The sequence below is a fragment of the Meriones unguiculatus genome, chromosome 3, assembly GCF_030254825.1.
Source record: "Meriones unguiculatus strain TT.TT164.6M chromosome 3, Bangor_MerUng_6.1, whole genome shotgun sequence".
Classification (NCBI taxonomy): Eukaryota; Metazoa; Chordata; class Mammalia; order Rodentia; family Muridae; genus Meriones; species Meriones unguiculatus.
In genome coordinates this window covers 28,604,644-28,627,321 of record NC_083351.1, presented here as the reverse complement: position 1 = coordinate 28,627,321, position 22,678 = coordinate 28,604,644, and the positions used below count along the sequence as shown (strand labels likewise).

General features: G+C 50.7%; 1 protein-coding gene across 3 annotated transcripts in view; it reads left to right on the top strand.

The window, feature by feature from the left end:
* Positions 1–14,808, top strand: part of Rims3 (regulating synaptic membrane exocytosis 3) — a 39,124-nt gene extending 24,316 nt beyond the window's left edge. For all 3 annotated transcript variants that reach the window (XM_021639481.2, XM_021639480.2, XM_060379666.1), the window contains exons 4-8: positions 1,570–1,711; positions 5,406–5,515; positions 7,243–7,344; positions 7,628–7,767; positions 9,588–14,808. In XM_021639481.2, the coding sequence (XP_021495156.1) occupies positions 1,570–1,711; positions 5,406–5,515; positions 7,243–7,344; positions 7,628–7,767; positions 9,588–9,800 (707 nt within the window). In that variant the 3' untranslated portion in view covers positions 9,801–14,808. The remainder of the gene's footprint in view (positions 1–1,569; positions 1,712–5,405; positions 5,516–7,242; positions 7,345–7,627; positions 7,768–9,587) is intronic.
* Positions 14,809–22,678: the final 7,870 nt, after the last annotated feature.

The window sequence follows — 22,678 nt, the reverse complement described above, 5'->3', positions numbered from 1 at the left end:
GGGAACACTGAACTATCGAAACAACTTGGATCAGTTCTCTAGAGAGAAGCACCATACTTATTCCCTGGGTCAGCAGGGGCCATGCTGAACAGGAACAAAGCTAGTGGGAGGATTTTCTCTCTGAGTTTTCCAGACCTTTGTCCTCGTACTGAAGACACAGGAATTTAATCTCTGCTGAGTCACACCTCCAAGAGAGGAAGAACTGGAAAGGGGGGGGGGGGGAGAAGTGGCATGTCAGCAGGCAGGCAGCCTGGGGCCTCCTGGCTAGCCCCAGCTCCTTGACATCAGAACCCCAGACTCCACACCAGTGAAATGATGGAGGGGCCTGGAGGAGTACTATCTGCGACCCTTCAGGTGTCCCCTACTCTAGGCTGCACCGAGTTTAGAGAACGTGTTCCAGCGCACGCTGCCCCCGTTCTCATCACCTCTCCTCCATCACCCTATCTGCTGGTATTTGCCCTCGTGGCCTCCTCTCACTCAGCGGGGACTCACTGAAGGGTAAGCGGGCAGAAGCGGGAGGAATAGAGGCCTCCCTTTCCTATGCTGGGGACTTGAACCTTCCCTCCTCAGCCCACCATCGGCTGCCTTCCGGGGAGGCACGTGCTGCTCCCCTGTCCTAGACGCCCCTGCGGGCCACTCTGCTAACAATTTCCTTGGGCCTGTGACCGGTGGCAGCAAATGGCTCCTTTGGTACAGCGCCTATTCGAGTGCCACTTCCCTCTCCCGTCAAGTTGCTCAGCGAGCAAGCCTTAGCAGGGGAGTCCCTGCAAAACCCCGGCCTGTCTCCCCCACACACAACCCCCGCCCAGGAGGAGAGCTGTCTAGAGGGACCACACTGCAATGCTAAGGAGGTTGCCATGGAAACCCAGGCAGGCTGGTGTGCTACTCAGAGAGAAAGTGCCCTCTGTTTCCTGCCAGGCTGAGGAGGGGGCTGGGGCCCCTGAACAGAAACATCAGAGACAGGGTAGGGGACCTCTGCTGTGGACCTTTTCAAATCCAATATCAGTCTTGGTCAAGCTAGCCACCCCACCCTTTATGCAGTCTTGCCTGTGAAGGTCCTCTGGACTTGACATTCACGATGCTCTCTCCTTTAGTCTTAACTTGAGAAGGCAAATTTCAAATGGCCAGGCTTCCAGTGGGTTTTTTCCTAGGGCAGCAGACAGGTGGGCTTGGGGGTCTGGTAGGATATCTAGAAGAGGAGAGAAAGTAAATCTGGAAATCCCAGAACACACAAACTTTCCAGAAGTGAATGGAAGGAGCACCTCTGAAGTTTTGGGGCTCAGACTGAAGCAGAATGGGAAGGCAGAGCCAGGGGAACCTCATAGAGGGGGAGGGCCACAGGGCTTCAGGGCTTTCTTCTTCCAACTGCATTTCAATCTGGGCACACAGTGTATCCCTGGGCAGCTCCGTCTGTACCATTCCCCTGGGCTGGGTGAGGTGTCAGGCTTCAGACCAGCTTTGGGGGCAGCTTAGCGGTGTCCCCACCCGCCTCTATCCAGAGGGTCACTTCGGTAGGCTGGGCCATGTCTTGACCTTGTTCCTTCTCTCTTCTTGGGTTGGGGACCCCAGAAGGGGCCACTAAGAAGCTGCGCAGCAACATTCGACGGAGCACGGAGACCGGCATTGCGGTGGAGATGCGGAGCCGTGTCACCCGCCAGGGCAGCCGGGAGTCTACTGACGGGAGCACCAACAGCAACAGCTCCGAGGGCACGTGCGTGCACCTGCCGATTCGGTTCCCAGCCACGATGTCTGCATCCCTCCTCCCTACCCCAGCCTTCCTTGTCCCTGGGTCTAGGTCTTCCCATTACTCCCAACAGAATACCACAGAGGCCCTGGAGCACATGATCTGTTCTTTTGTTTCAGGAAAGAACTTGGGTCTCCTGCCTCCCATCACCCCCTCTATCCCCTGCTAGAGGAGATGGGCAGAAAGGAAAATGTGACCTTAAATTCCTTCTAAGCCTAAACCCATTTTCATGGCTTAGTTATGCGAAAGCTTTATAAATCACCTTGCTTGGAGATTAGGGAAGAAAACTGGACTAGATCCATGTTTTTAAAACTGTCACATCTTACCTTGTGACTCACAGGCAGGAAATAAAATCACTGTCGTGGGCCAAAAGCAGCATTTGGAGAAAAAGAGACAGCGCAGGTGTAGCCTGCAAAGCTGGGGTGACTTGCCTGGAGAACTTGAGCTCTGTATCCAGGATGCACATAGGTCGATAGCGGGCAGGGGGTCTTAGCAGGCCCCTTTCTTTTTGCATGCAAGTCACAGTAAGCATTTGAAAGTCCCTGCTTACATAGGGACTCCACAGAGCTGTTCTAAGTCAGAGTTTGTAGATTTTTCTGCTTCTGTTTCATCAAGGCCCTATAATTTCCAGTCTCGGGATCCTGCAGCTTATTTAATATTCAGTTATTGTCTCTCACTGCTCTACAGTGAGCCTCCGGCATCCCTGTGGGATTGGTTCCAAGACCTCCCCCAGATTTAAAACCCACAGCTTCTTGAATCCCTTAAATACACTGATACAATGTTTGCATACAACCTGCTCGCATCCTCCTGTATACATTAGATCCTCTCCAGATTGCTCTTAATTCCCAGTATAAGCTAAATGCAATAAAGATGCTTGTTAGGCAGGCCTCACTATATAGCTCAGGCTGGCCTTGAATTCAGAATTTTCCTGCCTCAGCCTCCTGAGCACTGGTATTATGGGTGTGCATCCCAGTTCCCAGCCTAGACTGTATATTTTAAGGAACAATAAGAAAAAAAAATCTGTAAGTGCTCAGTAGAGACAACTTTTCCCTTTGTATTTTCAATCCGTGATTGACTGACACTGATGCAGAACCCATAGATACAGAAAGCCAACTGTGCCTTTTAACATGGAAACCAGTAGCCATTGTGCTTACCACATCGGACCTGCACAGAGCCTCAGTGGGTACCTCAGACCAGTGACTCGCCCTCTGGAAGCCATGTACTGTGATCATCTAACACTTGTACCCACTCTGAGTGAGTGTGGAAACCACCAATGTCTTCATGTACAAGTGAGGAAACTGAGGCCCCTGAGTGGCAGAGGCTTTTTACCCATAGGCACAATTCTTTTTCTTTCATTTTTTCTTACTTTTTTTTTTTTTGAGACAGGATTTCTCTGTGTAGCCTTGGCTGTGCTGGACTCACTTTGTAGACCAGGCTAGCTTCAAACAAACTCACAGCTATCTGCCTGCCTCTGCCTCCCTGAGTGCTGGGGTTAAAGGTGTGCGCCACCAACGCCCAGCTCAGGCACAATTCTCAAGTGATGCCCAACTCATTGTTTACACGAAGGTCGCTTGATTCTCTAACCTTTACTCACAGTCTGAGAACACAGAACCCCAGTTCTGAGTTTTTGAGTCTACAGCTCTTTATTTTTTTCTGTCATAAGACTTTGACCCTAGGGCTGAGTGAGGTGGTGCACACCTATAAACCCAGCACTTGAGAGGTGGAGGCAGGACCAAGAGTTTAAGGTCAGAGACTTTACACACTTGAGTTCCAAACCAGCCTTCACTCCAAGAGACATTACATTACATCAATTAAAAAAAAAAAAAAAAAGAGCAATGGGTGGAGAGAAGAGGAGGAGGGCCAAACAATGAGAGGGTTGGAGAGATGGCTCAGTCAGTAAATTGTTTGCTGTACAGGCTTGAGAGCCTGAGCAGGAGTCCACAGCGCCACGTGAAAAGGCTGGTCATACTTGTGCACGTGCCCGTAATCCCATTATTGAGACAGAGACAGCAAGATCCCTGGGGCTTGCTAGCAGCCAGTCTCTCCAAATCTACATGCTCTAGGTTCAATAAGAGACTGTCTAGAAAGAAGCTAAGGTGGAAAGTAATTGAGGAAGACCCCAATGATGACCTCTGGCTCTCACACACACACTGCATGCGTACCTGCCCCCAGGATACACAAAGAATGACGCTAGGCTATTGTTGATCATAGTTAATGAAGGTAGACGCCTTGAAGCCTCTTCCCAGGGACAGAAGATAAGCCTTGTAGGAGAAGTACAGGTTCTGTCCTACAAGTCTATTGCTCCCTGCTTGTCATTGACCTTTGGAGCCCCCACTCCAGACTGCCCAGCAGGGATTTCTCTCTGACCCACCATTCATGGCTGCCACTAGGAGATCTGCATATTGTGTTCACTGTGGCCCTCAAGGAAGGTATCGCTGTTGGCCATGCCCAGAATGCCTGGGCCTGGGGTCGTGGTGGCATCAGCGGAGGCAGAAGCAAACACTCATTGCCATTTGTTGTATCTCACGTGCACAGGGGAAAGCCCCTGTGCCAACTGTCCCAGTCCCTGCCTATCCCCCAGTGAGCAGGTGCCGTCCCTGTTGGGAACAGGCCAGTCCCCTACCTCTTGGAAATGTCTGTTTCATCTGTAAAGTTGGATGATGGTTCCTACCACACAGACGGGTTGTAAGGATTAATGATATGAAGGCACGTGGGCCGTTCAATGCACTGCTGGCGGCTGGCCAGCTTTCTATCCCTGTCAGTTTTTCCTGTTACCATTTCCATCCCCCTCCCCTCCAGTCCTAGACTACCCGCAATCACCTGCCATTCATCTCAGCCCTGCCATTGGGTTATTTTGGTCTCTGCTGCCGTTCTGGGCACCACCTCACCTTATTGACTTGGATTTTAAATTTCTGGTTAAAAAAAAAAAAACCAAACCTCAGTTCTTAGAACTCATTCCAGGTAGTAAGAGTCGGGCTTGTCTCTCGCTCTTGGCACTGGCTTGCTCAAATGAGGGTGCGTGCATCCAGCGAGCCCGGCACCTGAGGCTCACTTCAGAACTCTGGAGCTTGGGCTGGGCTGTAGCTCAGTTGGTAGCACGCTCATCCAGCACTCATGAAGTTCTGGGCTCTGTCCCTAGCAGTGTATAAGCTGAGCATGGTGGTACATGCCTTCAATCCCAGCAGTCAGGAGGTGAAGGTAAGGAATTCAAGGTCATCTTTGGCTGTATCATAAGGCTGAGACCAGTTTGGGATGCACAAGACCTTGTCAAAAACAAAACAAAAACACCCCTCCCCAGGCTTAAGGATTAAATGCCTTAAATCTTTTCATTAGTCTTTTTAATGATATCAAAGTATCTGTCTCTAAGCCGGACATTGTATCACTTACTTGTTACTCAAGCACTTGGGAGGCTAAGGCAGGATTGTCAGGAGCCCGAGACCTGCCAGGGCCCCATAGTGAATTCTAGGTCAGCCGGAAGTACTTTTCTTCAGTGTACAGGAATGAGCGAGCAAGCGTTTACTCACAGTGTGAGCAGAAGAGTTCCACAGTGTAGAAGAGGGAGGGACAGGCTCAGGACGCCAGGTGAAAGGCCTCACATCCACCCATCTCCCCACCCCTCGACCGCCCGCTGCCCTCATGTGCCCTCTGCTTCCCTCTGCAGGTTTATTTTTCCCACAAGGCTCGGAGCCGAAAGCCAGTTCAGTGATTTTCTGGATGGCCTGGGACCAGGCCAGATTGTGGGACGACAGACATTGGCAACACCCCCCATGGGTAAGCCTTGCTGAAGAAGGGGTAGGGGCACAGCAAAAAGGAGAGCTGGGGCTCAGTGTGAGGCAGGCAGGCAGCTGCAGTCCTCTTCATGTGCCGGGAGGACCCCAGTGCCAGCCTTCCTTTCCTCGGTACTCAGCAGCAGCTTTTCCAGACCGTCCCCTCCCTCCTGGAAGCCACCCCCCATGTGTAAACAGAGTCACAGTGTTGGCTCCTGTTGATTTACTTCCTCTAACCTTCCCTTCTTTAGCCTTCATTTCCTCATCTGCAAAATGGAATTAGTAATCCCTGCTTTAGTTCTGCAACTCAACACCCCTTTTCTGCTCCTGTTAGGTATTTTCTAGAAAGCATTTTAACACTCTCCTTAGGAACTGTGGCTAATTGGTCTGGTTCCTTCCTTCAGCAGCCGGTACCCAGGGACCTTTAGTAATTGTCTCATCTCTCTTCCTGGCAGCTAGGAGATGGGTCTCAGAGCCCACACTGGGTTCTCTTAGCAACTCTCAGATCTCCCCCCCCCCGCCCCACACCACCCACGCTGTGTTTTAGGGTCCTGTCCAGGCAGGCATCCCCATCAGTCTAGCCTGAACTTTGCCTGGTCTAGATGTCTCTGCTCTGCCCCATCCTGATGGTGCTTGACCTCTGACCCTCATAGCAGAAGCAGAAAGTGAGTACAGACGGTAGAGCTGGGATTCCATGCCAGGATTCTCTGTTCAGCAACATCCTTTCTTCCTTGGAAGAGGGGTCCAGAGGACCCTCCAAGAGTCAAGGTCCTCTCTCTTCTGGCTCTGGGTATTAGAGTTCCTCAATTCCAGGCTCTTGCTTGGGACTAGAGCCTGCTCAGTATCTCAGCCAGGTTCCCTAAAGTGCCTGCCACTTTTATAATAATGACCCATCGGAACCCAGAATATTTGGGTGTGGTGCCCCCTTGTGTCCTAAACTGGGAAAGACACGTATATATTCACAGTTAGGCATTGACTGACTTGGTCTCCTTGCCAGGTCAGGAATCACTAGCGGGAGGAGGATAAATTTCAGGGTGTCTCTGAATGTGGCGAATTCCCCAAAGTATGCAGATACAATAATAACAGGATATGATGGTTGGCTGAACTCAAAATCTCACCCATTTAATTGGGGGGAGGGGCTGCAGGCTTAGGTCAGGTTTATAATTCTACACCCATTTGAAGAGTGTTCCAAACAACTACTGTATCATCCTAAACTCTGCTCACTCACGATGAGCAAAGCCAAGAGTTCCTGGAAGTCAGCATGACCGAATCCCTTCCCTTTTCGGAATGAACTGTGAGCTGTCCTCTGGCAGGGGGTGTACGCCTGCCCCGCTCCCCTTGCCCAGGGATGTCCAGGGCAGCCTCATAGCTTAGCATCCTTTTGCATGCATGCTCTTGGCATCTGTCTGACATACACCGAAGAGACGGGCTGCTGTGTAGGCTCTGCGCACAGACTTGGCTGTTCTGTGTAGTGAAGCAGAGGCCCACCATACACGGGTGAGAATTGGTCAGCCATTAGTTGTGCCCTGTGTGCCCCCTGTGGGTCATTCCCCCACAGACTATCAGTGTTCCTCAGTCCCTCTGACGTGATCCCCCGAGAGCAGTTCCAACATGTACAGCTTGCTCTGTCATGCTCCCTGTCCAGGGACACTGCGGCATGACGTTCCCTGTTGCATCCTGCCAGCCTGCCCCGTCTGACTTCACCTGGACCCCTGTTCTTTTCCCTTGCAGGAGACGTGCACATTGCAGTCATGGACCGGAGTGGCCAGTTGGAGGTGGAAGTGATTGAAGCTCGGAGCCTGACCCCCAAACCAGGCTCCAAATCCCTCCCAGGTGAGGCCTTGCAGCTGGGAGCTCTGAGGAAGGGTCCTGGCACGTGAGTCCTCAGCTCACCAGTAGCCTAAAGCCGTGTCATTGACAGTGATCCACACCTTGCCTGGAAGGCCGGCTGAGCTAGCTGGGGCAGGAGCAGGGCAAGGGAACTCAGTGTGTGACAGTCTCTCTGCTTGCTGGGTTCACTGGCCTACTCATCCCCACCCCACCCCCAGGACCACCCAGGGGGGCGGAGACTAGGCGGGATACGGCATCTCTGGCAATCATGCTTCTTCATTTGCAGCCACCTATGTCAAGGCTTACCTGCTGGAGAACGGGGCATGTGTAGCCAAGAAAAAGACAAAGGTGGCCAAGAAGACTTGCGATCCCTTGTACCAGCAGGCTCTGCTCTTTGACGAGGGGCCCCAAGGCAAGGTTCTGCAGGTCAGTGTCTACAGGGCAGACTCTCAAGGTTAGGCCGGGCCGAGCACTGAGCCAGGCGCAGTAATTTGCATTGCCTCTTTATCATTGTGTATATACGTGTGTGGGGGTTACGCATGTAGCATGGGGTCAGTTCTCTCCTTTTGCCTTGACATGGGCTCCAGGGATTGCACAGAGATCCTTCAGCTTCTGTGGAAAATACTTCAGCTCCTGAGTGAGGCGCCTGCCCAGCCCCTTTTCCTTCCCCTCCCTCTTCTTTTTTCCTCTGTATTTTATTTCCACAGTCCATAGGTTCATAGGGTTCTGAGCATAACAAAATGGCTCCTGAGTTCGGACAGTGGGCCGGAGAACCCAGGTTTATTCACCGGGGACCTCCACTTTCCCACTTGTGCTTTGTGCCCCCCCCCCAGGGGGGGCTTGCTGTCACCAGGCATTTTCTACAGTGGTTTATGTCTTTCTCAGACATGATCCTATGAAAGGAGGTATGGCTTCCCCATTCTGCAAGTGAGCGGACAGGGTCTCAGAAAGATGAAATGACTGTTCAGTTGAGGGATTAGCAGAACTGAGTGGGGCCCAAGTCTAGGTGACTCTCAGCCCAGCTGCTTGAGGGAGAAGCACTGTGTTGGGTCTTCCTGATGAGCGGGCGTTGGGGAAAGGGGTTGCCTTGTTGTGCCCCTTCGATGGATGAGCCTGAGCTCCCATGGGCCTATACGATTTTCTCGGCTTGGTCCTGAGACTCCTGCTTGACACTCATTGTTGGGGAGGGGGACATGTGGAGAAGAGCTGGCCCAGAGCTTGTGAGCACATACTGTTACAGAAGACCATTCCCATCATGACTCACAACTGCCTCCGACTGCAGCTCCAGGAGGTCCCAGTGCCTCTGGCGCCTTCACTCATGTTTATGTTAAGCCCATACACATTAAAAAAAACTTTTTAAAGAGTTTTCACATGGGCAGCCACACACTAAGTTAAAAATGGTGCTAGCTATTGGCTTGCCTCGCCTCAAGACTGTCTGGCTTTTTATTTGTAACAAACACCTGAGATTAATTTTTAAAGAGAAAAGATTTATTCTGGCTGGGTTTTGGAAACTCAAGTCCGCTGCCAGTTGGGGCCGTGGAGAAAGCTGCTCACCTCGGGACACTTGGGAAGCAGCAGAAGAACCTGGAATCCCATAATCCCCTTCAGGAATCCACTTCTAATATTTTCAGTCCTCCAGCTAGTACATCTCATAGCAGGCTGTTCCTCTGAGCTGTGATGGTTCTGTTGTAAGGGCCCCCGGGAGTTACAAACCAAAGAACTGCAACATTCTAGGATTCTGGGCCAGAGGCCCAATATAAGATGTCTGTTTTTAAAAACAAATTTGAAAAATCATTGACCTAATCCCTTCCTCCTGGAGTTCTAGATGGAGATAAGTCAGGGCCAGGGACTTATTAAGGCCCACAACAGCCAGTAGCAAGGCTGGAGCTTGGTCCCTAGCCCTAGATCCCATCTGTTTCTTCATGGAAAAAGCTGCTGCCTGGGTATTTGGGAGTTCTGAAACCAGATCCACCAGGATCTAATCTCAGATCACTGTAAGACATCGTGTTGGTGAATTAAATCTTTTGGGCCACAGGGGGGAAAAGAAACTTGTTTTACAACAGTCCAGACAATGCATGGCCCTCAGAGGATATTGTCTGTCAGGTCCCAGGCATGCAGAAAGCATAGGCCCAAGTCATTTTTAATCCTGACTCTCCCATCTGTGCCCCGGTGAAGCTGGTAGGTTCCTGGGCCCACTGCCCAGTCCTAGAGGTCCACTGCCTCCCTCTTCCTCCCCCTGCTGCCAGGTGATCGTCTGGGGAGACTACGGCCGTATGGACCACAAGTGCTTCATGGGCATGGCCCAGATCATGCTGGACGAGCTGGACCTGAGTGCCGCGGTCACTGGCTGGTACAAACTCTTCCCCACATCCTCTGTGGCTGACTCCACAGTTGGATCCCTCACCAGGCGCCTGTCCCAGTCCTCTTTGGAGAGTGCCACCAGTCCCTCGTGCTCCTAAGGACCTCTCTGAGGACAAGAGGCCAGGGGCTACTAGGGGAAGGGAGCCTGCTGGCCCCACCACCCCCTGTACATAGTCTCCGTGTCTTTCCGGACCGCTCACCCTGCTGCATGCCTGTTGGCCACTGGGCTTGTCCCAGCTGGCAGTGGAGACTGTAGTGTCTGTGTGTGTGTCTGTGTGTGTATGTGACCACATATCTGTCCATTTGTCTGGGTACAGTCAGTCCTGGTGACCACACGGACTGTAGTCCACATCTCTGTATCTTGCTGGAAGGAACTCAAAGGAACATCACGCGGACACTTCTTGGCCCCTGGGGTCAAAATAGGGGGTGTGGCCGCTGGTGGGCCTTGCTTCGTCCCTGCCTGGTTGTCTTACGGTCTCCACTTGGTTTTCTGTCTTCTGTTTTCTTCGCCTCCCAGCATTACTGCTCTTTTTTTGAGGAATGTAGCATCCATTGCAGCTGACCATACCTTATTCCCTACCACAGCCACGCTGGTGGTCATCCCATTGAATGCCCCCTACAGCATGTGGCATGCTCACTCAGTGCCCTGGCCAGGGTCCCAAGCAGACAGAGGGTATCTGGGGAGGAGGGACCTTGAGGATGTTTCTCCCTGGGGCTGGTGCCTTGTTACAGGCAAGTACGGGAGAGCTGAGTTCAGGGGTGCTGGCCAGACATGCTAGAGGATGTGCTGGGAACCCCCTCCCCCCTCCAGGGTGCTCCAACATGCCAAAGGAGCTCCCCAGTGGGCCCAGGAGGCTGCCTGTTAAAGCAGATGGCCTTCTCAGGCGTCAAGGGTGGCCCTGTCTCCTTTTGGGGCTTTGTAAAGAGGTGCCATGGGAAGGGCTACTCGCTGGAGGAAGGAAGGCCAAGGTTGATTTGCTTAGAGCCGCTGTCAGGGATCCTCTCTGCCCTGGGGATTAGCTGCATGAAGGCTTTACTTTCAGGGTTCTGCTTTCTTTGCTCATCCGTAGACACCAGTCCCCATCTGGAGTCCTGACACCAGGCTCCAGCCTCCTAGCTCCGTGAGCAGCCTGGCTCTGCACTCAGCGGAGCCTCTGTCACCAGCTCTGTACCAGCAATACTCACCCCTCCACCTCCCGGCCTTTCTTGAGTAGGCCCCTGCTCCTCTGGCGGTGGCCTGCGCCAGTCACCCCAGCTGCCTCTGCTTGACTACCCCTTCCCTTGTCTGGCTGGGGCTCCTCCCACCCCACGAACCCTGTAGGAGGGACTGTTGCCTGGGCTAGGTCCTGAGATGGCTGTTGTGAATACTGAAGGCTAGCTCTGGAATGCCGCCTGTCCCTCCTCTCCTTAGCTATAGGCTGGAATTGGAGGCTGCCTGGGAGATAGCAAAGCAGCCCTGGTCCGTGTCCAGTAGGAGGAAGGAAGCAGGTTGGGGGATAGGTTATGAGGAAGACTCTTTCTGCCTCTCTTCTGGCCTATCTCCAAGCATGGCTATGCCTCTAGCTCAGTACCTAGGCAGAGAGACCTAGTGGGTACTGAAGGAGTCTTGGCCTGGGTATGAATTCCATTTGTACCAAAGCTGGGGTGCATAAAGCCATCCCAGCCCAAAGGGCCTCCCTGTAGTGAGAGTCCTACAGTGTCCTTTCACCCACGCAAACTGAGGGTGAGGTGGGAGGACGCATCTGTGCAGGCAGTAGAGTGACATGGTGGCCAGTAAAGTTCTCCTGCCAGCCTTGCTGGCTGAGGAGTATGTGTCTCCCGTGTCACTAGACATGGGGCAAAGTGCCCCTGGCCTCTGAGCCTTAATGGGCCTAGGGCGAGGAGGAAACTGGCTTGCAAACGGCTGTTTTCATCTTGGTGGTGGTCTGTGTGCCTTTAACGCAGTTACTCTCTGGATGGTGTGAAAGCCATTTGGAGTGGAGGAGTGTCAGTGACCTGCTGACACAGACCTTTTCAGATGTGGCACTGAGTCACTCCCAGAAGTGGGAGCTGCCAGCAGAGAGTGTCTCTCGCCTCTTAGGAGGGTCAGCACCAGGATGTGCTTGCCAGAGAAGGGACTGATGTCCCGGGGACTCATGCTGACCTGCCTACAGTCTGCAGCTGTAAACTGCCTAAGAGCTGGGGACTTGGCTGTCCCACCTCCACGGAAGATACTCTTCCTCCTTAACGGATCTTGGGGAACTCACTCTTTTTAACACTAAGTAATCCCACCTAGATTCTTGCCCACACGTGTGGGCTGCAGAAGGCTCGCATGTACATGTGAGTTTAAAGGTCTGTTTCTCGGCACCCTGGGTGCGGGCCCCCAGTGGGCTGCCCCTCCAGAAGCAGGTGTGCCCAACTGTGACTCTTGCCAGGACTGGGAGCCCTCTGCCCTTTAAGGAAAGGACAACGGGTCAAGAAGTAAATGGGTCTTTGTGTGTTCCCTTGGCAACGGGCCACCTCACCTCATCCCTTGCTCCGGTGGTTGCAGGAATGGACTTGGTCACCCCATCCCTCTAGGCAGGCTGGATTCATCAGTAATGGCTGAGACGTGAGTAGCTCTGCAGCGATGCTGGGCTGTGGGCAGGGGCAGCGATAAATGACTCAGAGCATATGTCTCTGTATTTCTGCCCTGCTCAGCCTGTCCCACTTTTTAACAGATTCCTTCCCTACAAGGAAGTCAGAGATGGGACTCTGTGATATGAAACATCCTCTAGGAAATGGGCCAAGTCTCGGTTTGACAAGGGACATTTGATCCTTTGGGGGAAGAACTGGCTCCAAAGATGCTCTCATCCAGTCTCTCTTCCCACCAGGCTCTGGGGATCACCTTGTCAGCAGGTCCCGGGCAATGCCAGCATGTCACGGGGTGGAGGCAGAACCAAGGAACGCTTCAAAAGGGCAGGGGTGTTGGTGCCTGGATGGTTCCTCCCTTGTGGAGTCACTGCCCGATGCAGCACTGGGGTCAAGCTAACTCTCCCAGAGGCTCAACTCCCACCAGGGAAGCATGCCAGCTCCTCCTTTACTGCCAGCCTGGGGGAGACCAGCAGCCTCCGTTTGTGTTTTAAGACAATTGAGCCTTCCCAGGGCATGTCTTTGGAAGTGAAATGTAGCACAATCCTCAACTGTGTTCCCAGGAGCCCTGACATACCCAGAGCTCCCAATACCTCATGTTCTCCATCGCCCTTGGCCTAGCAAGGCCGTTCTGTGTTTCTCTGATTGCGTCCAGCACTGTGCTGCCTTTGCCTGAGATTGCTCTCCACCGGGTGGGGAGAGGCGGTACTTCACGCGGGGGCCTGAAGCTTGCCCAGAAGCATTTCTGTAGTGGCCACAGGGAGGTAGACAAGAAGAGGCCTGCTCCCCCACCTCCTTTCCTCTCCCACTCCCCAGCTGTTGTCTCCAGTGTCCCGACCCACTTAGACCTACTTTTGAATATGGCCCCTCTCCTGCATCGGCTTCCGCTTATGATCAGAGAGAAGAAAATGCAGACTCGCTCCCTGCTGTCTCCCTCCAGTCTGCTTCTAGCCCAGGTCAGGAGAGGCTGGAGACATCAACCACCATCAGAGAGCAGGGGAGCCCAGTCAGGTGTGTTACCTGACGGTGGCGGGATCAGCCTGGCCTGGCTGGGAAAGGGTCATTTTGAGAGTGCCTGAGCATCTCAGAGCAAATGTCAGTGATGCCAAAGAGAGCGACCTGGCCTCCTTGGGCAACAGCTTTGCTGGTGTGTGCCCAAGGGAGGGTCCTTGTTCTCTGACAAAGGGCTTATTCTTTCCATGTAGCAAAGCAACTCCTCTCCCCCAACCCTGAAGCTGGGCTTCTGCGGGCCCAGCATGGCTGTGCCTGTTAGGAGAAGCCGCATGGGTGAGAGACTTTGTCTCCTCCCTGGGGCCTAGTCTGTCTCGGCAGGTGCTCCTTGAAAAGCCTGAGTGTTGCTGCTTTGGAGAAACCAGCTCTAGCTGGATACTCACCAGTAGAGACAGGGCCTTGGGCCTGCCAGGAAGTCCGTATTGATGCCAGGAAGGGTCCCTGGGCCTGAGAATTCCAGGGACAACTGAGCATCTGCCCCATTAGCCAATGACCTGGATAGGGATGGCTGTTCTGTACCTTTTTTTTTTTCCTCCTTCTTCTTTCTTTTTTGCCAGAAACTGTGACCTTGTGTGAGACTCCTCACTGGACCTCCGCGTCCTCATCTATAAAACCAGAGCAGTGGCTCGTTGCTGCACGGCTCCCTCCAGGCTGAGGGTGGAGAGGGGCCAGTTTCATGTCCCTTGGTTCTTAGCTGGGAGCAGGTCCTCATTTGGTTCATGCCCAGATGCTGCTCCTGGAAGAAAAAAAAAAAAAAAAGACACCCCCACCTCACCCCGAGCCCAAATGTGGCCTTGCCTCTTTGTGGTTTGCCCCTCTGCCACCAACCACTCTCTGGTCTCGGTGAGAAACAGTCAAGGGTTGTCTACAGTGGGCAGTTTCCAGGCTGTCTGATATCACCACCTTGGCTGGGTCCTGAGTAGGTCTGTGTTCCCATCAGCAGACAGGCTGGCCGTTCCTCCTCCTGCTTTTAGATGACAGCCTAGGAAGAGTAGACACTCAACCATTTAAAAGAATTCTCTCTGATGGGACGGGAGAGGGAACTTCCAAGTATTTGGCGTTTTGAAACCACTTCTTCCCAGATTTCTTCTCCCAAATGTTATTAGACGTCAGAGCGGCTGTTTCCTCAGGGAAAGTGGACCTGAGGCTTCCAGCAACTCCTGTGGCATGAAAACTCACAGCCGGCAGGAACCCCTTTTTTAGAATTTCCAAATGCATCCTGCAAAGAGAGAGAGAGAGAGAGAGAGCTGTTAGGGACTGACAAGCACACTGTTTAGATAAGAAGCAATTAGCCTTTTCTATCTGAGCTCTCTGCAGCATCTTTCCAAACTCTGGCTCCTGGGTGGCAGGTGGACAGCCGGGAAGAATGCCCGCTGTCTCATGTGACGCTCTTGCCAATCCCCTCGAGGAGAGAATTCTTCACATGGCTTTTGCATGTACAGTATTGGGCAGAAAAAAAAAAATTAAAGTCCATCTGAAATTGGTTTTGTGTGTGGCTTTCTGAGGATGATCTTCATTCTAGGGGAGAAAAGTATTCATAATTAAAAAGATAACGGGGACACTGGCTTCCTCGAGAGGTGGAAGAGCTGTGCAGCTCGGAAAAAAAGGCGTGAATGACGATGGGGTCTCTGGCCCCCTGCTTGGGAACTTAGTTGCCACAGCAAATATTCCTGAGCCATGGAATCAGACTGGTCAGTTGGCTTCCAAGTGTGGTCCCCAGGGACCCTTGATTTCTGTTTCCACAGACTCTATAAGGCATACCCAAATAGAGGGGACAGGAGGGACAGGGCAAAGGCTGCTCAGGCACAGTGCTGATGCCAGCCACATCTGATAGAAACAGCAAATGCAGTAGCCAAGTTCAGCTGGAGCTTACAATAATCATTGACCTCTGCAGCACCTTGCCCTTCCTACCTCTAAAAGATGTGAAAATCCTAAACAGGAACTGTGAATTCCAAGAACTACTAAAATGTAATACAACATAATTAAGCAGTGTTTATCACGGGCACGCAAGATGTTTCATTATTATTAGAAAAATTCATCTCTGCAATTTACTACATTAATAGATTAAAGGAGAAAATGCAAATGCAAAATAAAGGAGTTTATGCAAATGCAGAAGGGACATTTTATAAGGCTTTATTCTACTTATAAGGATTTAAAAAAAAACTAGCAAACAGGGAACTTTCTTAATTTGATAATCATCATACAACAACAACAACAACAAAAAAAAAGCAGGGCTTGGGAGAGATGGCCCAGTGGTGAAGAGCGTTGACAGCTCTTCCAGAAGACCTGGGTCTGATTTCCTAGCACCCATGAGCCGGTTCCCAAACATCTGTATCTCCAGTTTCAAGGGGGATCCGGCACCCTCTACTGGCCGCAGCTGGCATTGCGTGCATGTAGTGCCCAATGCAAACATACAGGCAAAACACCAGCCACCCATACAATACAAGTCAGTAAATTTCAAATTTTAATTAATGAATTAAAGGATGACTGATATCTACCACTGGATTCCATGTATATGCTCAGACACATGCACCAGAAAACCCACATATATGTTTGAATACACAAGCACAAAGAATTTGACAATTTAAAACTCACTTACGATTTTTAAAAAAGTCTCAAAAATATGCCTTGGAAATAGAAAGGAATGCCCTTAACCTCATGATATGAATTTATAAAAAAGAAAACAAACCTGAAGTGCTATGGGCTGCTTAGGGTTCCATGGTTCCATTGCTGTGAAGAGACATCACAACCACAGCAACTCTCAGAAATGAGAACATTTAATTGGGGCTGGGTTAGTAGGTTCAGAGGTTTAGTCCATGATTGTCATGGCAGGAAACATGGCGACAGACAGACATGGTGCGGGAGGAGCCAAGAGCGCTACATCTTCATCCACTGGTAGCAGAAGGAAACTGTGTCACACTGGGCTTAGCTTGAACATATGAGACCTCAAGGCTCCCCCCCAACACTCTCTCTCTCTCTCTCTCTCTCTCACACACACACACAGTGACACACTTCCTCCAGCAAGGCCACACCTCCTAACTGTGGCGCTCTTTGTGGGCCCAGCATTCAAACCCATGAGTCAGTGGGGCTACTCCTATTTAAACCATCACAAAGCCAAGCATGGATGAGGATGACTGTAATCTGAGCATTTGGGAAACAGACTCAGAGGGTCAAAAGTTCCAACCATCCTGGGCTACATAAAATAGCAGTACTGGGTCTCAAAACTAAACTAAATCAAGCACGATGGCTGATCCCAGCACTTGGGAGGCTTCCACAGGAGGATTGGGGTTGTAAGGACATCCTGGGCTGCATATTGTTTCTAGGCCATCCCAAGCCATAAAGTGAGACAGTGTCTCAAAACGCCAAACTACGGTCAACAAAATGGCTCAGTGGGTCCGGGGTGCTTGCTGCTAAGCCTGGAGACTCAAGTTTGATCCCCAAGATCCAAGGATAAACAGACTATAAGCTGTCCTCTGACTTCCACATATATATGCCGCATGCCCCTCCCCCAATAAATAAAAATGTATTGTGGGGGCTTGAGTAAGAATGGCCCCATAGGCTCATAGATTTGAATGTTTAGTCCCCAGGTAGTGAACTGTTCAGGAAGGATTTAGGAGGTGTGGCCTGGTTGGAGGAGGTGTGTCACTGGGTTGGGCTTTGAGGTTTCAAGAGCCCACACCAGACCCTGTGTCTGTCTGTCTGTCTGTCTGTCTGTCTCTCTGCATCTCTTTGTGTCTCTGACTGTATGCATGTATCTGTGTGTGACTGTTTCATCCTTCAGCCTCCCCTCTGTATGTCTTGCCTCTATTTCTTTCTATCTGTCTGTCTCTGTCTGTGTGTCTCCCTCTGCCTCACTTCTCTATCTCCCCTTTCTCCTCTGTGTATGTCTGTCTGTCTTGCCTCTGTCTCTGTCTATCTCCTTCTCTCTCTGCCTGTCTGTATTTGTCTTTCTCTCTCTCTGCCTTTCTGTCTGTCTCTCCTTGTGTGTGTCATCACCCCGTCTCATCTGTCTCCGCCTGTCTCCCTTCTGCAACTTATGACGGGTCAGTTGTGAAACGTCAGTGGCTGCTTCAGTCGTGCCTGTTTTATGGGTTGCTGTGGTCATGGTGTCTCCTCATGGCAATAGAACAGTAACTGAGACAAACACCAAAGCCAAACAAACCTACCACATTAGAAGCAACATGACACAATGGTGGAAACTAGATGCCTCTCCTAAGATCAGAAACAGAAATAAAAAGATGCCTCTCCCTAACTACTTCTATTGTACCAGCAGTCCTAGACAATTAAGACAACAAAAGATAAACAAAAGGTCACAAATCAGAATAGAAAAAGTAACATTGCCTTATTTATAGGTAGGATGATTGTATAGACAGGAAATTGTACAGAAAAAAATAGCTCGTAGTAATAAATTTGTCAAGTATCCGGGGCACAAGTCCAACATACAAACATTTATTTAACTGTTTCACCCTATTAAAAAAAATCAGACAGTAAAATCTAAAACCACTGTCTTTTTGAGACAGGGGTCTTACCATGTAGCTCCAGCTGGCCTGGAACTTACTGTATAGATCAGGCCGTCCTCAAACTTGGGATGATCCTCCTGCCTCTGCCTGCCAAGTGGGACAGTGCTCTTTGGAACAGCATCTAATAAACTGCAGAAAAGGGAAAGGGTGGCGAGATGGCTCGGTGGATAAAACACTTGCTTGCCAGCCTGAGGGAGGGCCTGCGTTAGAGCCCCAGAACCCCGTGATAAGCACCAGGACTGAAAACAACCCGGCGGCCAAAGGGATTGGTCTAACTTCCAGATCACTGTCCATCCCGGAAGGGAGTAAAAGATGGAGCCATGGAGGACTGCTGCCTACTGGCTTACTTCCTCTGGCTTCTGCTTAGCTGCTTTTCTTCTGTAGCCCAAGACCACCTGCCGAGGGGTGTCACCACCAGACAACCAATTCCTCAGTGGAGGTTCCCTCCTCCAAAGTAGCTGGTGTGCAGCAAGCTAGCAAAACCCTAATAAGTACACTAGGAAAAGTGAGAGGAGAGAAATGACTCGGAAAGTTGTCCTCTGACCTCCCTACACACACCCTGGCACATTTATTGTGTACAAAGTACATACACAATAATCACAAAAGGAAGCCGGGCGAGGTGGCACACGCCTGTAATCCCAGCACTTCGAAAGGCAGAGGTGGGCAGATCACTGTGAGTTCGAGGCCAGCCTGCTCTACAAAGCGAGTACAGGACAGGCAAGGCTACACAGAGAAACCCTGTCTTGAAAAACCAAAATAATAATAATAATAATAATCACAAAATGTTTATATTAGCATCTAAAAAGGTAGGGATAAATATAAGAACTATACACCAAAAAAAGATGCTGCTGAGAGGGATTAAACATGGACTGAAAGAGACAGTACTATGAAGAAGTCAATTCTGTGGCTGGAGAGATGAGTCAGCACTTAAGAGCACTTACCACTGTACCAGAGATCCCGCGTCTGATTCCCCGTACCCTGTGGTGGCTCATAACTATCTTTAACTCCTATCCTAGGGGATCAAATGCCCTCCTACGGTCTCTGTGGTCATTGCACACACATGGTGCACAGACATACATGCTGGCAAAGCACCTGTACCAAAAATAAAAATAAATGAATCTTTTAAAATGTGTATTTATTTACTTTTTGTATATGAATAATTTGTTCACACATATGTTATTTATGTGCACCCCATGTATCTGTTGGATCCCCCAAAACTGGGGTTATAGAAACATTCCATTAAGAAAGAAAGAAAGAAGGCTGGAGAGACAGCTTAGCGGTTAAGAGTACTGGCTGCTCTTCCGGAGGTCCTGAGTTCAATTCCCAGCAACCACGTGGTGGCTCACAACCATCTGTAATGGAATCTGATTCCCTCTTCTGCTGTGCATGAAAACAGTGTTCATATACATAAAGTAAATAAATCTTTAAAAAAGAAAGAAAGGCTCAAGTGGACCACAGACATCAAAAAAACAAACAAAAACACTAAAGTGAGAAATGGAATGGATCCTCACAACTTTACGAAAGACAATAGCATCTTAGAATATAAAACAAAAGAAAAAAGATACCTTGGATTTTACAAAAGTTACATTTCTTCTTTTTTTCTGAGACACTGTTAAGATTCCTAAGAAGCCAGGCATAGCGGCTCCGTCCTGTTATCACAGGCCTTGAGTGGTTGAATCAGGATTGCTGTGAAATCTGAGGGCAACGTGGGGCTACAGAGTGAGTTCACGTCAACTATCTTAGAAAAAAAAAAAAGAAAGGAAAAAGACTTATTACAAGATGAGTCAAAGCTGGGCATGGTGGCACACTCCTTTAACCCCAGCCCTCGGGAGACAGAGGCAGGTGGATCGCTGTGAGTTCCCTGCCATCTTGGTATACATAGTGAAATCCAGGACAGCTAGGGGTAGGTAGAGGAACCCTGTCTCAAAAAATCCAGATATAAATAAACAAGATGAGTCAAACAGGCTAAGAGATTTAAACAAGACACACTATAAAACTACACAAATGATCAGCGAGCCCGGGAGAAGAGTTTTAGCGTTAATCAGTGAGGAACTACCTGCCCACGCCTCCGCTTAGAATGACTGACTGATGGTTCCAGCTTGGGTGGGACGCAGAGCGCAGAGCGGCATTTCATGTAAGATGGTGCAGCCGCCTGGGGAAACAGCATGGCAGTCCCTCACGCCGTGAGCCCTCTCACCAGGAGACACCGCAGCCGAGCCTCAGTGTTTATCGGGGGAATGAAAACCTCCATGTTCCCAAAGGCGCGCACGTTCAAGGCAGCTGCGTTCATTACAGCCCCAACTGGAAACGATACAATTTTCTAAGCTCTCTGCGGGGGTTCCGCCCAACTATTGAAACCAAATAGTAATTTGAAAGAGGGACTTTATGAATTAATTATATAATTACTTTAGTTGGGTTTTTGGTTGGTTAGTTGGTTTGATTTAGTTTTGGGTTTTTCGTTTGTTTGCTTTGGTTGGTTGGTTCTGTGGGGTTTTTTTGTTTGTTTGTTTGTCTGTTTGTTTGTGTTGGGGGGGTGGAGTTCGAGACAGAGTGTAGCCTTGGCTGTTCTGGACTTTCTTTGTAGACCAGGCTGGCCTCAAACTCGCAGCAATCCGCCTGCCTCTGCCTCTCTGAGAGCTGGGGTTACAGGTGTGCACCATTACACCCAGCTGCGTCTTTTTAAAGACGTGTTTTCACGCTGTAACCCAGGGTGTCTTGGAACTCAACGTGTAGCTTAACCGGAGGCCAGGGAGACCTCACCATGCCCAGCTTAACAGGGAAATTTTAATGTTAAAAGACAAACACAGTTTAGTAGGTGTGGTGGCTTGTGCCTGTAATTCAAACACTTGGAAGCAGAGGCAGGAGAATCACGGTAAGTTCATGGCCAGCTGGAAAAGCCTGATACAGTTCAGTGCGAGAGTTCTCGCCTAGCACACACAAGGCCCTGAGTTCAATCCCCAGCACCTTAAACAGAGTGCTCTAAAGACTATCTTAAGGCCCAGGGAAGGTACCGAAAGAGTCGAACTGGAAGAAGGGACTCTCCCCAAAGCTGGGATGCAAACCTGTGAGAAAACATGTAACGAGTGTGCCGGGCTAAGCAGCCCAGACTTGGTAGACCCCTGCGTCCAGGCCAGCAGAAGTGTCCAGAAGAGGCACGAAGCTACTGCAGACGGTGCGGTGCGTGGCCTGGTGTCCACGTGGGGCGGGCTGCGGGAAACACCCTCCAGGGAGCTGGGGAGTGCGAGCTGGGAGTGGGAACACGGTTCAAGAGTGTCCGAGCCGGCCGACGTGGGCAGTGTCCTCAACAGGCGCACTGTTGGAGGTGGCTCTGGGCTAGGACTGTACTTCTGCAGGTGTTAACTTGATGAGGACCCAGAGCCAGGGCGAGACACTCCCAGATGAGATTCCGTGCAGTAGAGGAGAACCGGGAACCTAAACGCAAGCTCCTTCCTGCTGCAACGGCTCTGCAGCGCCACCTACCGACGAAACCGCATGCTCCCACTGAAGGACCGCCTTAAGGCACAGGTTTTCAACCCTCTGGGGGTCACACACGTTAGAGATCTAGTCTGTGTATCAGATATTTGCACAGTGATCCAGAACAATAGCAAAACTACAGCTATGAAGTAACGAAAATAATTTTACGGTTGGGGGAGGTCGCCACACCATGAGGAGGTATATTAAAGGACCCCGGTGTTAGGAAGGTTGAGAGCCGTTGCCTTAAGGAAACTGTGCCACTATGGAGAAGCAGGCGATGGAGGGAGACTGGAAAAAGGGACAGAGGTGTAGCCGCTGCATCGACCCATAGGTGCAGTGGGAAAAGCCCCTGTGCCATATTGGGATGGGCAACTATTTGACACTACTGTTTACAAGCGGCAGCAGAGATGAACTGCAAAACAATTGACCCTGCGCACAAAGGGTAAACACCATTACGGGTGAAATTCGAGAACACTCAAGGCTAATCTTCCCGGGGGCGTCGGGGGAGAGTGTCACTCACTTAGTAAACTGAGCCTAGTGGCTTAGGCTTGTGATTCCAGAACCTGGGGAGCCGGGGCAGGACGATCCAGCATTCAAGGATAGTCTGGCTTACAGAGCCACACCCTATTCCCCCAAACAAAACAACAAAAAAAAGGAGTGCGCTGCATCTTCTGGACTTATACCTCCGGAACGCCCATTTTAAAATGTCATCTGGAACTAGGAGTCTGGTGCAGGAGGGAGTCTTCCAACCTTTCCAAACCTTGCTCCCAGGGAATCCCTTGAAAGGACTGGAGCGTTGGTAAAGAGAACACTGGAAACGTATCTTCTCCCAGGAGGTGGACTATGAAAAAAGGAACGTCTTCATGGCCAGAGTGACTTATTCAGATTATTCCCGGGATACAGCTGATATGGTACACCGGCTCAGGAAGCTTAAATCATGGTTGGGCTCAGAGCATGGGAGCCTGCCTTCTTCTCAGTTAGTATACTAGTTTGATTTCCACAGCCATGATAAACGCCATAGCCAAAAGCAAGTTGGAGAGGAAAGGGTTGATTTCATCTTACAGTTTGGAGTCCTTCCTGCAGGGAAGTCAAGACAGGAACCTGGAACCAGGAACTGAAGCAGAGGCCAGGGAAGAGTGCTGCTTACTGGCTTTCTCAGCCTGCTCTCTCATATACTCCAGGACCACCTGCCCAGGGGGTAGCACTGCCAAAGTGGGCTGGGCCCTCCCACATCAATCATCAATCAAGAAAATGCACCAGGTGGTAGCAGCACGCTCAGGAGGCAGAGGCAGGTGGATCTCTGTGAGTTTGAGGCCAGCTTGGTCTACAAAGCAAGTTCAGGACACCCAGGGCTACACAGA